Genomic DNA, 12310 nt, shown 5'->3' on the forward strand with positions numbered 1-12310 from the left:
GCCTGCAGGCTTCCAGGAACCAACACGCTAACGTTAGCATACAACAACAATGTTGGCCAGGGCGAATAAAGATAACTTTCTATCTACAAGATAATAAAGCAATACACATAACTGATTAACATAAAATAATAGTCTAGAATTATGCGGGCCGAAATACAGAAAATACTAGATTATTGGTCATTTCTTATCTGATAACTTACCTCGCTTTCACTGTAAAATAGCAAGCTACGTCCAAATAAGCAGTTATGTTTATTTGTACTAATTGCACAAACTCTGAGAACATCAAGTTAAAGGTTTCAGAAGGGGCGTGGCATTGATGGCGTTCGATGTGCCATGAGTTTGTGCTATTAGTACATAAAAACATTGTACTTATTTGTACATAATTAATGAGGGACTGGGTTGCAACCAGTGCAAGCGCAGGTGAATTTCGAAAGAGTGCAAGCAAGTATACCATGAGCAGGGACACTTAATGTCTTGTTCTCATTTCCACTCAATATTTTTCTCTGTGTCTCAGCTCCTCAACATGATCATCTCCTATAAATGTTTTATGGAAACTCAACTCTCTCCACCCGTGCTCAACATTACTCCCTACTTTTTTTTTTTTATGATGAGACAGAAATGACACCATCATATACACACCTTCTCCTGGTTTCTTGCTTCATTATAGCTCTCAGGGATGTCAAGCACAGCGCACACGTGTCAACTTGCCATCACTAAACATGGCGGAGCCTTTTGCCCTATCTCAGCGCTTTCGCCACAAAACACCATAGTGAGGGCGAGGCGAGGCTCAGCAGCGCCAGTAGTAGACATGGCGGCTAAGGGAGGTAAGCAGAGACCGCGGCGAGGCAGCAGACAAGATGCTAATAACAGCCTGAATCTGCTGAGCGACACCCGGGCGCAGAGAGAGGAGAAGGCCGGCGAGGAGACCAAAACCTCCGACACACGGACTGAGTGAGTACAGTACCTGTTACCGGGAGCTACAGTTACAGGGGATACTACCGGGTCAATGCTAACTTAGCTAGCTAACGTTGGCTCACTGCACTGCACTGACAACCAACCCATCTGTTGCTAAAAGTGACAGTATTGCTTGTGAAACACTGAGCGTGACAGGACGTGTGAACTGTAGTTTATCAGTCAGTCTCGGAGCTAGTTAGCCACAGTCAGTAGTTAGCTATCTTTCTCTTTGTCACTCGTCTTCAGTTCAGTTATTCTGTCTGTCGCTGCTTCCGTCTACACTGAGTTTAGCTATAGCTGATTCCTCTGACAGACAGACACAGCCAGCTTCTACAGTTGATCTTGTAACTCTGAGGTCAGTGTGTGTATTTATTTTTACCTCCAGTTTTACAGCTAGTCTAGTCAAAGACACTAGTAGAGTGCATGTTTAGGATGACGTGTTCCAAGTGACTCTCCACACCTGCAATAATAACGACACGTGTGATGAGCCCCTCTCATCCATAGTAGCTGGAGCCTCCATAGAGATAATATTGTGTGTGTTGAATACCTTTGATGTGTTGCTGCTCTGTGGGTCTGGTGATGTGTAGCTGCTCTGTGGGTCTGGTTGAGGGTAGCTGCTCTGTGGGTCTGGTGGAGGGTAGCTGCTCTGTGGGTCTGGTTGAGGGTAGCTGCTCTGTGGGTCTGGTGGAGGGTAGCTGCTCTGTGGGTCTGGTGGAGGGTAGCTGCTCTGTGGGTCTGGTGGAGGGTAGCTGCTCTGTGGGTCTGGTGGAGGGTAGCTGCTCTGTGGGTCTGGTGGAGGGTAGCTGTAGACTCACTCTCTCGGTGTGTGTGTGTGTGTGTGTGTAGTTGTGTCAGCAGAGGAGGCCAGGTGTGGGCTCCGGAAGGTTCCACGGCATTTAAATGTCTCCTGTCAGCCCGGTTCTGTGCTGCGTTGCTTAGCAACATCTCCGACTGTGACGAGACCTACAACTACTGGGAGCCGGTGAGTAATAATACAATAATAATATTTTTGGGTGTACTTATATTTGTCCTGTTACGCCAAGTCTAGGACCAAAAGTCTCCTTAACAGCTTCTACCCCCAAGCCATAAGACTGCTGAACAATTAATCAAATGGCCACCCGGACTATTTGCATATTTTCTTAACTCTTTCTTGAACTGCATTGTTGGTTAAGGGCTTATAAGTCAGCATTTCATGGTAAGGTTTACTCTGCACATGTGACAAATAAAGTTTGATTTGATATTTTTAATAAGTAAATAAATGCTTGATTTTTGGAAGAAGCTAACCACATAGCCATATAGCTACTAAATTAGCAAACCAAATGCACAACTGCAGAGCATTTTAAGTTTCAAGTATGAAATGTTTTATGTCACATGCACATGTACAATGAAATGCCTTTCTTGCAAGCTCTAACCCCAACAATGCAGTAGTCATCTAACAATGTAACACCAAAAATAACAAGGTGGAACAAAAACACACAAGATATAAGAAGAACATGGTAAAGTAAGTAAGCATACTGTATACAGGGTCAGGGGTCAGGGTTAGCATACTGTATACAGGGTCAGGGGTTAGGGTTAGCATACTGTATACAGGGTCAGGGGTCTGTATACAGGGTCAGGGGTTAGGGTCAGGGTTAGGGTCAGGGGTTAGGGTCAGGGTTAGCATACTGTATACAGGGTCAGGGGTTAGGGTTAGTATACTGTATACAGGGTCAGGGGTTAGGGTTAGCATACTGTATACAGGGTCAGGGGTTAGGGTCAGGGTTAGCATACTGTATACAGGGTCAGGGGTTAGGGTTAGCATACTGTATACAGGGTCAGGGGTTAGGGTTAGCATACTGTATACAGGGGTTAGGGTCAGGGTTAGCATACTGTATACAGGGTCAGGGGTTAGGGTTAGCATACTGTATACGGGGTCAGGGGTTAGGGTCAGGGTTAGCATACTGTATACAGGGTCAGGGGTTAGGGTCAGGGTTAGCATACTGTATACAGGGTCAGGGGTTAGGGTCAGGGTTAGCATACTGTATACAGGGTCAGGGGTTAGGGTTAGAATACTGTATACAGGGTCAGGGGTTAGGGTTAGCATACTGTATACAGGGTCAGGGGTTAGGGTTAGAATACTGTATACAGGGTCAGGGGTTAGGGTCAGGGTTAGCATACTGTATACAGGGTTAGGGTTAGCATACTGTATACAGGGTCAGGGGTTAGGGTTAGAATACTGTATACAGGGTCAGGGGTTATGGTTAGCATACTGTATACAGGGTCAGGGGTTAGGGTTAGCATACTGTATACAGGGTCAGGGGTTAGGGTCAGGGTTAGCATACTGTATACAGGGTCAGGGGTTAGGGTTAGCATACTGTATACAGGGTCAGGGGTTAGGGTCAGGGTTAGCATACTGTATACAGGGTCAGGGGTTAGGGTTAGAATACTGTATACAGGGTCAGGGGTCAGGGTTAGCATACTGTATACAGGGTCAGGGGTCAGGGTTAGAATACTGTATACAGGGTCAGGGGTTAGGGTTAGCATACTGTATACAGGGTCAGGGGTCAGGGTTAGAATACTGTATACAGGGTCAGGGGTCAGGGTTAGCATACTGTATACAGGGTCAGGGGTCAGGGTTAGCATACTGTATACAGGGTCAGGGGTCAGGGTTAGCATACTGTATACAGGGTCAGGGGTCAGGGTTAGCATACTGTATACAGGGTCAGGGGTTAGGGTCAGGGTTAGCATACTGTATACAGGGTCAGGGGTTAGGGTTAGCATACTGTATACAGGGTCAGGGTCAGGGATACTGGAGTGATGGAGGTAGATATGTATAGGGGTAAGGTGACTATATACAGGATCAGTTCCAGTACCATATTAACAATGTGCAGGGATACTGGAGTGATGGAGGTAGATATGTATAGGGGTAAGGTGACTATATACAGGGTCAGTTCAATACCATATTAACAATGTGCAGGGATACTGGAGTGATGGAGGTATTTGCATTTATTATGGATCCCCATTAGTTCCTGCCAAGGCAGCAGCTACTCTTCCTGGGGTTTATTATGGATCCCCATTAGTTCCTGCCAAGGCAGCAGCTACTCTTCCTGGGGTTTATTATGGATCCCCATTAGTTCCTGCCAAGGCAACAGCTACTCTTCCTGGGGTTTATTATGGATCCCCATTAGTTCCTGCCAAGGCAACAGCTACTCTTCCTGGGGTTTATTATGTATCCCCATTAGTTCCTGCCAAGGCAACAGCTACTCTTCCTGGGGTTTATTATGGATCCCCATTAGTTCCTGCCAAGGCAACAGCTACTCTTCCTGGGGTTTATTATGGATCCCCATTAGTTCCTGTCAAGGCAGCAGCTACTCTTCCTGGGGTTTATTATGGATCCCCATTAGTTCCTGCCAAGGCAGCAGCTACTCTTCCTGGGGTTTATTATGGATCCCCATTAGTTCCTGCCAAGGCAGCAGCTACTCTTCCTGGGGTTTATTATGGATCCCCATTAGTTCCTGCCAAGGCAGCAGCTACTCTTCCTGGGGTTTATTATGGATCCCCATTAGTTCCTGCCAAGGCAGCAGCTACTCTTCCTGGGGTCCAGCAACATTAAGGCAGTTATTTACAATTTAAAATATTACATGACATTACATTTCATAACACATTAAGTGTGTTCCCTCAGGCCACCACTCTACTCTACAACACAAAAGCCATGTGTACATGTGTGTAGAGTGCGTGTCTTATGTGTATGTGTGTCTATACCCTTGTGTGTGTCTCTTCACAGTCTCCACTGTTCCATAAGGTGTATTTTTATCTGTTTTTCTTTAAATCTACTTTTACTGCTGGCATCAGTTACTTGATGTGGAATAGAGTTCCATGTAGTCATGGCTCTATGTAGTACTGTGCGCCTCCCATAGTCTGTTCTGGACTGTGAAGAGACCTCTGGTGGCATGTCTTGTGGGGTATGTATGGGTGTCCGAGCTGTGTGCTGGTAGTTTAAACAGAGACCTCGGTGCACTCAGCATGTCAACACTTCTTACAAAAACAAGTAGCAATGAAGTCAATCTCTCCTCCACTTTGAGCCATGAGAGATTGACATGCATATTATTAATGTTAGCTCTCCGTGTACATTTAAGGACCACACGACTGAACAGTAGTCCAGGTGCGACAAAACTAGGGCCTGAAGGACCTGCCTTGTTGATAGTGTGTAGTGGTAAGGTGACAAGGCATCAAGATATATGATAAACTGAGTAGCAGCAGTGTATATGATGATTGTGTGTGTGTGTAGAGTCAGTATTAATGTATGTGCATATTATGTGTGTGTGAGCAAATGATGGCGTGAGTGTTTGTATGTGTGTTGGAGTATCAGTGTGCAGGGCCCTGTGAGTGTGTGTATTAATGGTTGGTAGGTGATCAAATACTTATGTCATGCAAATCATACAATGTGATTTTCTGGATTTTTGTTTTAGATTCCGTCTCTCACAGTTGAAGTGTATCTATGATAAAAATGACAGACCTCTACATGCTTTGTAAGTAGGAAAACCTGCAAAATCGGCAGTGTATCAAATACTTGTTCTCCCCACTGTACCTGCCAGCTGTTCTGCACATGCTCTGAGAACACGCCCTGGAATACAATTTAGCACACTTTAGACAGTTAACTTAATACATTGAACAAAAATATAAATACAATATGCAACAATTTCTAAGATTTTACTGAGTTACAGTTCATATGAAGTAATCAGTCAATTGAAATAAATTCATTAGGCCCTAATCTATGGATTTCACATGACTGGGAATACAGATATTAATCTGTTGGTCATAGATACCTTTTTTTTTTTAAAGGGTAGGGGTGTGGATCAGAAACCAGTCAGTATCTGGTGTGACCACCATTTGCCTCATGCAGCGCGACACATCTCCTTCGCATAGAGTTGATCAGGCTGTTGATTGTGGCCTGTGGAATGTTGTCCCACTCCTCTTCAATGGCTGTGTGAAGTTGCTGGATATTGGCAAGAACTAGAACAAGCTGTCATACACGTAGGATCCAGAGCATCCCAAACATGCTCAATGGGTGCCATGTCTGGTGAGTATGCAGGCCATGGAAGAACTGGGACATGTTCAGCTTCCAGGAATTGTGTACAGATCCATCGCAACATGGGGCTGTGCATTATCATGCTGAAACACGAAGGCGGCGGATGAATGGCACTACAATGGGCCTCAGGATCTCTTCACGTTATGTCTGTGCATTCTAATTGTCATCGATAAAATGCATTGTAGCTTATGCCTGCCCATACCATAACCCCACCACCACCATGGGGCACTCTGTTCACAATGTTGACATCAGCAAACTGCTCGGCCACACGACACCATACACGCTGTCTGCCATCTGCCGGTACAGTTGAAACCGGGATTCATCCGTTAAGAGCACACCTCCTGCGTGACAGAGGCCATCAAGGTGATAATTTGCCCCCTGAAGTCGGCGAAGACGCCGAACTGCAGTCAGGTCAAGACCCTGGTGAGGATGAAGAGCAGATGAGCTTCGCTGAGACGGTTTCTGACACTGTGCAGAATTTCTTGGGTTGTGCAAACCCACAGTTTCATCGGTTGTCTGGGTGGCCGGTCTCAGACGATCCCACAGGGGAAGAAGACGCATGTGGAGGTCCTGGCCTGGTGTGGTCTGTGGTCTGTGGTTGTGTGGTCTGTGGCTGTATGGTCTATGGTTGTATGGTTGTGACTATAAAAACGGTTAAATCCCTTTGGATTGATGAGTAATTGAACAATTAAATGGTTGAGAGGGATGAGGCAAATGGTATGGCATATCTGGCAGCACAACCGATTGGCAAACGTACTGCAAATTGAGAAATCATGTGACAAAACTTAATAAAAAGAAGAAACTACACTATGAAACGAAGGTTAATCAAATGGCCACCCGGACTATTTACATTAGTAAATATTTTCTTAACTCTATTTTTTCAACTGCATTGTTGGTTAAGGGTTTGTAAGTAAGCATTTCACGGTAAGGTCTACACCTGTTGTATTCGGCGCATGTGACAAATATAGTTTGATTTGATTTGAAGATAAATGATATAAAGAATGATAGTAAAAAGCTTTGGAGCACCTTAAATGAAATGTTGAATCAGATGGCTCATTCATCACAAAACCCACTGATATTGTCAGCTACGTTTTCTTTGGCAAGATTAGGCATGACATGCCAGTTTGGGTGACTACTTTGAAGTATCTAAAATCTCAAATATATATTTTGATTTGTTTAACACTTTTTTGGTTACTACATGATTCCATATGTGTTATTTCATAGTTTTGATGTCTTCACTATTATTCTACAATGTAGAAAATAGTAAAAATAAAGAAAAACCCTTGAATGAGTAGGTGTGTCCAAACTTTAGCCTGGTACTTGTATATATGACCAAATTATGAAAACAAGCATTGTAATGTTGAATTCTGTGAAAAAGGTTTATTTATATTAAAAAAAGGTGAAACATGGAAGAGGTGAAAAAATGATTGTTGTCTATCAACAATGACAAGCCACCGGGGTCTGACCACTTGGATGGAAAATTACTGAGGATAATAGCGGACGATATTGCCACTCCTATTTGCCATATCTTCAATTTAAGCCTACTAGAAAGTGTTTGCCCTCAGGCCTGGAGGGAAGCAAAAGTCATTCCGCTACCTAAGAATAGGAAAGCCCCCTTTACTGGCTCAAATAGCTGACCAATCAGCCTGTTACCAACCCTTAGTAAACCTTGGTTTGACCAGATAAAATGCTATTTTACAGTAAACAAATTGACAACAGACTTTCAGCACGCTTATAAGGAAGGACATTAAACAAGCACAGCGCTTACATGTCTGAATGTCTGATGATAAGCTGAGAGAAATTTATATAAAAAAATATACCCCCCTACCTTGTCAAAACACAACTGATTGGCTCAAATGCATTAAGAAAGAAATTCCACAAATTAACTTTTAAGAAGGCACACCTGTAAATTGAAATGCATTCCAGGTGACTACCTCATGAAGCTGGTTGAGAGAATGCCAAGAGTGTGCTAAGCTGTCATCAAGGCAAAGGGTGGCTAATTTGAAGAATCTCAAATATGAAATATATTTGGATTTGTTTAACACTTTTTTGGTTACTACATGATTCCATATGTGTTATGTCATAGCTTTGATGCTTTGATATCTTCACTATTACTCAACAACATTCACAGAGTACGACCCTACCTTACACAGAAAGCGGCACAGGTCCTAATCCAGGCACTTGTCATCGTCTGGATTACTGCAACTCGCTGTTGGCTGGGCTCCCTGCCTGTGCCATTAAACCCCTACAACTTATCCAGAACGCCGCAGCCCGTCTGGTGTTCGACCTTCCCAAGTTCTCTCATGTCACCCCGCTCCTCCGCACACTCCACTGGCTTCCAGTTGAGGCTCGCATCTACTACAAGACCATGGTGCTTGCCTATGGAGCTGTGAGGGGATCGGCACCTCTGTACCTTCAGGCTCTGATCAGTCCCTACATCCAAACGAGGGCACTGCGTTCATCCACCTCTGGCCTGCTGGCTCCCCTACCTCTACGAAAGCACAGTTCCCGCTCAGCCCAGTCAAAGCTATTTGCTGCTTTGGCACCCCAATGGTGGAACAAGCTTCCCCACGATGCCAGGACAGCGGAGTCACTGACCACCTTCCGGAGACACTTGAAACCCCACCTCTTTAAGGAATACCTGGGATAGGATAAAGTAATCCTTCTACCAAGAATCCAATGGTCACTCCAGAGTTCCTCTGTGGAGATGGGAGAACCTTCCAGAAGGACAACCATCTCTGCAGAACTCCACCAATCAGGCCTTTATGGTAGAGTTTCCAGACGGAAGCCACTCCTCAGTAAAAGTCACATGACAGCCCGCTTGGAGTTTGCCAAAAGGCACCTAAAGGATTCTCAGACCATGAGAAACAAGATTCTCTGGTCTGATGAAACCAAGGTTGAACTCTTTGGCCTGAATACCAAGCGTCACGTCTGGAGGAAACCTGGCACCATCCCTACGGTGAAGCATGGTGGTGGGAGCATCATGCTGTGGGGATGTTTTTCAGCGGCAGGAACTGGGAGACTAGTCAGGGTTGAGGAAAAGCTTAACGGAGCAAAGTACAGAGAGATCCTTAATGAAAACCTGCTCCAGTGCGCTCAGGACCTCAGACTTGGGCGACGGTTCACCTTCCAACAGGACAACGACCCTAAGCACACAGCCAAAACAACGCAGGAGTGGCTTTGGGACAAGTCTCTGAATGTCCTTGAGTGGCCCAGCCAGAGCCCAGACTTTAACCCGATCGAACATCTCTGGAGAGTCCTGAATATAGCTGTGCAGCGACGCTCTCCATCCAACCTGACAGAGCTTGAGAGGATCTGCAGAGAAGAATGGGAGAAACTCCCCAAATACAGGTGTGCCAAGATTGTAGCGTCATACCCAAGAAGACTCGAGGCTGTAATCGCTGCCAAAGGTACTTCAACAAAGTACTGAAGAAAGCGTCTGAATACTTATGTAAATGTGACATTTCAGTTTTTAGATTTTGTATACATTTGCAAGAAAATCTAAAAACCTGTTTTTGCTTTTTCATTATGGGGTATTGTGTGTAGATTGAGGGGGAAAAAACAATTTAATCAATTTTAGAATAAGGCTGTAACGTAACAAAATGTGGATAAAGTCAAGGGGTCTGAAAACTTTCCGAATGCAGTGTATGGCAGTGGCTATTTGCATATAGACCTACTGCAGCTCTGATTGGTTATGGTGCACCGGTGGAGTACAGCCTGAGTCATGCCTGTTCCGATACGCTCTGCCTACAAGAACATGTATTGAACAGTTCATTTTGCATACTAAATCTTGCATAGTTCATTTTGTTTCGGTATGTTACATTGAAAGTGGCTAATATTGTGTTGATTCGATCACAATTCCCACAGTAGAGTGAAGTTCAATCTCGTGCGTCTCTGCACCGGCTCATATGTCTTCTGCGCGGCTGTCCGAACATCGTCTACGACGCTCTTGGTGTTCTGCCACCGTTCTACCAGTGAAGCTGACACTGAGAGACCTATTTCCATTTGACCTTAGACCACTGCGCCACTCCGGAGGACCTATGTAGAGAGAAGCCAGGCTGGGATGATGGCACTGTAGATGGGCTCAGAAGTGGGGAAGTGGTTAACAGACCTGCCGTTTCCAGCATTAATGTAAGCAGATGTATCAAGACTGCAAGTTTCTGACGTTCATGAAGGGGGTTTGTCTGGCAGATCTCCCATTTTCTGCTCTGCAGCTTTAGCATACTGTACATTCTGAGAGGATTCGTCTTACTGCAGTTAGCTTCATGACCATGTGGTTCCGCCCACTGGTTCCAACTTCTCTGTGGATGTGTTGACGAGGAAGAACTCAACTCAAGGTCCGTAGACATAATAGCTGGGAGCTTAGCATCCTCTGACATAGCAGATATATTCAGCCGTCCACAGACAGAATAGCTGGGAGCTTAGCATCCTCTGACATAGCAGATATATTCAGCCGTCCACAGACAGAATAGCTGGGAGCTTAGCATCCTCTGACATAGCAGATATATTCAGCCGTCCACAGACATAATAGCTGGGAGCTTAGCATCCTCTGACATAGCAGATATATTCAGCCGTCCACAGACAGAATAGCTGGGAGCTTAGCATCTTCTGACATAGCAGATATATTCAGCCGTCCACAGACAGAATAGCTGGGAGCTTAGCATCCTCTGACATAGCAGATATATTCAGCCGTCCACAGACAGAATAGCTGGGAGCTTAGCATCCTCTGACATAGCAGATATATTCAGCCGTCCACAGACAGAATAGCTGGGAGCTTAGCATCCTCTGACATAGCAGATATATTCAGCCGTCCACAGACATAATAGCTGGGAGCTTAGCATCCTCTGACATAGCAGATATATTCAGCCGTCCACAGACATAATAGCTGGGAGCTTAGCATCCTCTGACATAGCAGATATATTCAGCCGTCCACAGACAGAATAGCTGGGAGCTTAGCATCCTCTGACATAGCAGATATATTCAGCCGTCCACAGACAGAATAGCTGGGAGCTTAGCATCCTCTGACATAGCAGATATATTCAGCCGTCCACAGACAGAATAGCTGGGAGCTTAGCATCCTCTGACATAGCAGATATATTCAGCCGTCCACAGACAGAATAGCTGGGAGCTTAGCATCCTCTGACATAGCAGATATATTCAGCCGTCCACAGAATGGGATCCAACCTGTAGATGTGACTACTTCTCTTCACGTGTTTATTGTCTTTGTTAAATGGAGAAGCTTGTGTCTGTCTTTTGACCTACACTACTGTGGTTGCATCTTCTGAGAAGGCTGTACCACTACAGGTATTTCAGAGACTGGTTTCAGAGCTGTGGTGTATTCACTAGGAAGAGAGAAGGAACCACTGGTCTAACAGGTAGAGTTCAGAGCTGTGGTGTATTCACTAGGAAGAGAGAGGGAACCACTGGTCTAACAGGTAGAGTTCAGAGCTGTGGTTTATTCACTAGGAAGAGAGAGGGAACCACTGGTCTAACAGGTAGAGTTCAGAGCTGTGGTGTATTCACTAGGAAGAGAGAGGGAACCACTGGTCTAACAGGTAGAGTTCAGAGCTGTGGTGTATTCACTAGGAAGAGAGAGGGAACCACTGGTCTAACAGGTAGAGTTCAGAGCTGTGGTTTATTCACTAGGAAGAGAGAGGGAACCACTGGTCTAACAGGTAGAGTTCAGAGCTGTGGTGTATTCACTAGGAAGAGAGAGGGAACCACTGGTCTAACAGGTAGAGTTCAGAGCTGTGGTGTATTCACTAGGAAGAGAGAGGGAACCACTGGTCTAACAGGTAGAGTTCAGAGCTGTGGTTTATTCACTAGGAAGAGAGAGGGAACCACTGGTCTAACAGGTAGAGTTCAGAGCTGTGGTTTATTCACTAGGAACCAAACGGAGAGGGAACCACCTACATTTGTCCAGTTGAAAACCTTGTTCTCTCTCCCTCACTCACTTGATAATGTAATTTCCTGTCCTGTAGATGCACTTCCTGTTGTATGGCTATGGGATGCAGACGTGGGAGTATTCCCCGCTTAACGCCATCCGCTCCTATGCCTACCTGTGGCTACACGCCCTCCCCGCCTCACTGCACTCTCACATCCTACAGACCAACAAGGTAACACACACACACACACACACACACACACACACACACACACACACACACACACACACACACACACACACACACACACACACACACACAACAGACCAACAAGGTAGCACACACACACACACACACACACAACAGACCAACAAGGTAACACACACACACACACACACACACA

General features: G+C 45.2%; 1 protein-coding gene across 1 annotated transcript in view; it reads left to right on the plus strand.

Moving 5' to 3' along the window:
- Positions 1-802: 802 nt before the first annotated feature.
- The window catches only part of LOC311123161 (alpha-1,2-mannosyltransferase ALG9-like), a gene marked incomplete at its 3' end in the record, with an annotated part of 14125 nt that continues 2617 nt past the window's right edge, over positions 803-12310 (plus strand). The window contains exons 1-3 of the mRNA XM_084197425.1: positions 803-951; positions 1801-1936; positions 12004-12138. Coding sequence (XP_084053551.1) covers positions 809-951; positions 1801-1936; positions 12004-12138 — 414 coding nt within the window. The remainder of the gene's footprint in view (positions 952-1800; positions 1937-12003; positions 12139-12310) is intronic.

This window comes from Coregonus lavaretus (assembly GCF_964263955.1).
Source record: "Coregonus lavaretus genome assembly, contig: HAP1_SCAFFOLD_681, whole genome shotgun sequence".
NCBI classification, from domain to species: domain Eukaryota; kingdom Metazoa; phylum Chordata; class Actinopteri; order Salmoniformes; family Salmonidae; genus Coregonus; species Coregonus lavaretus.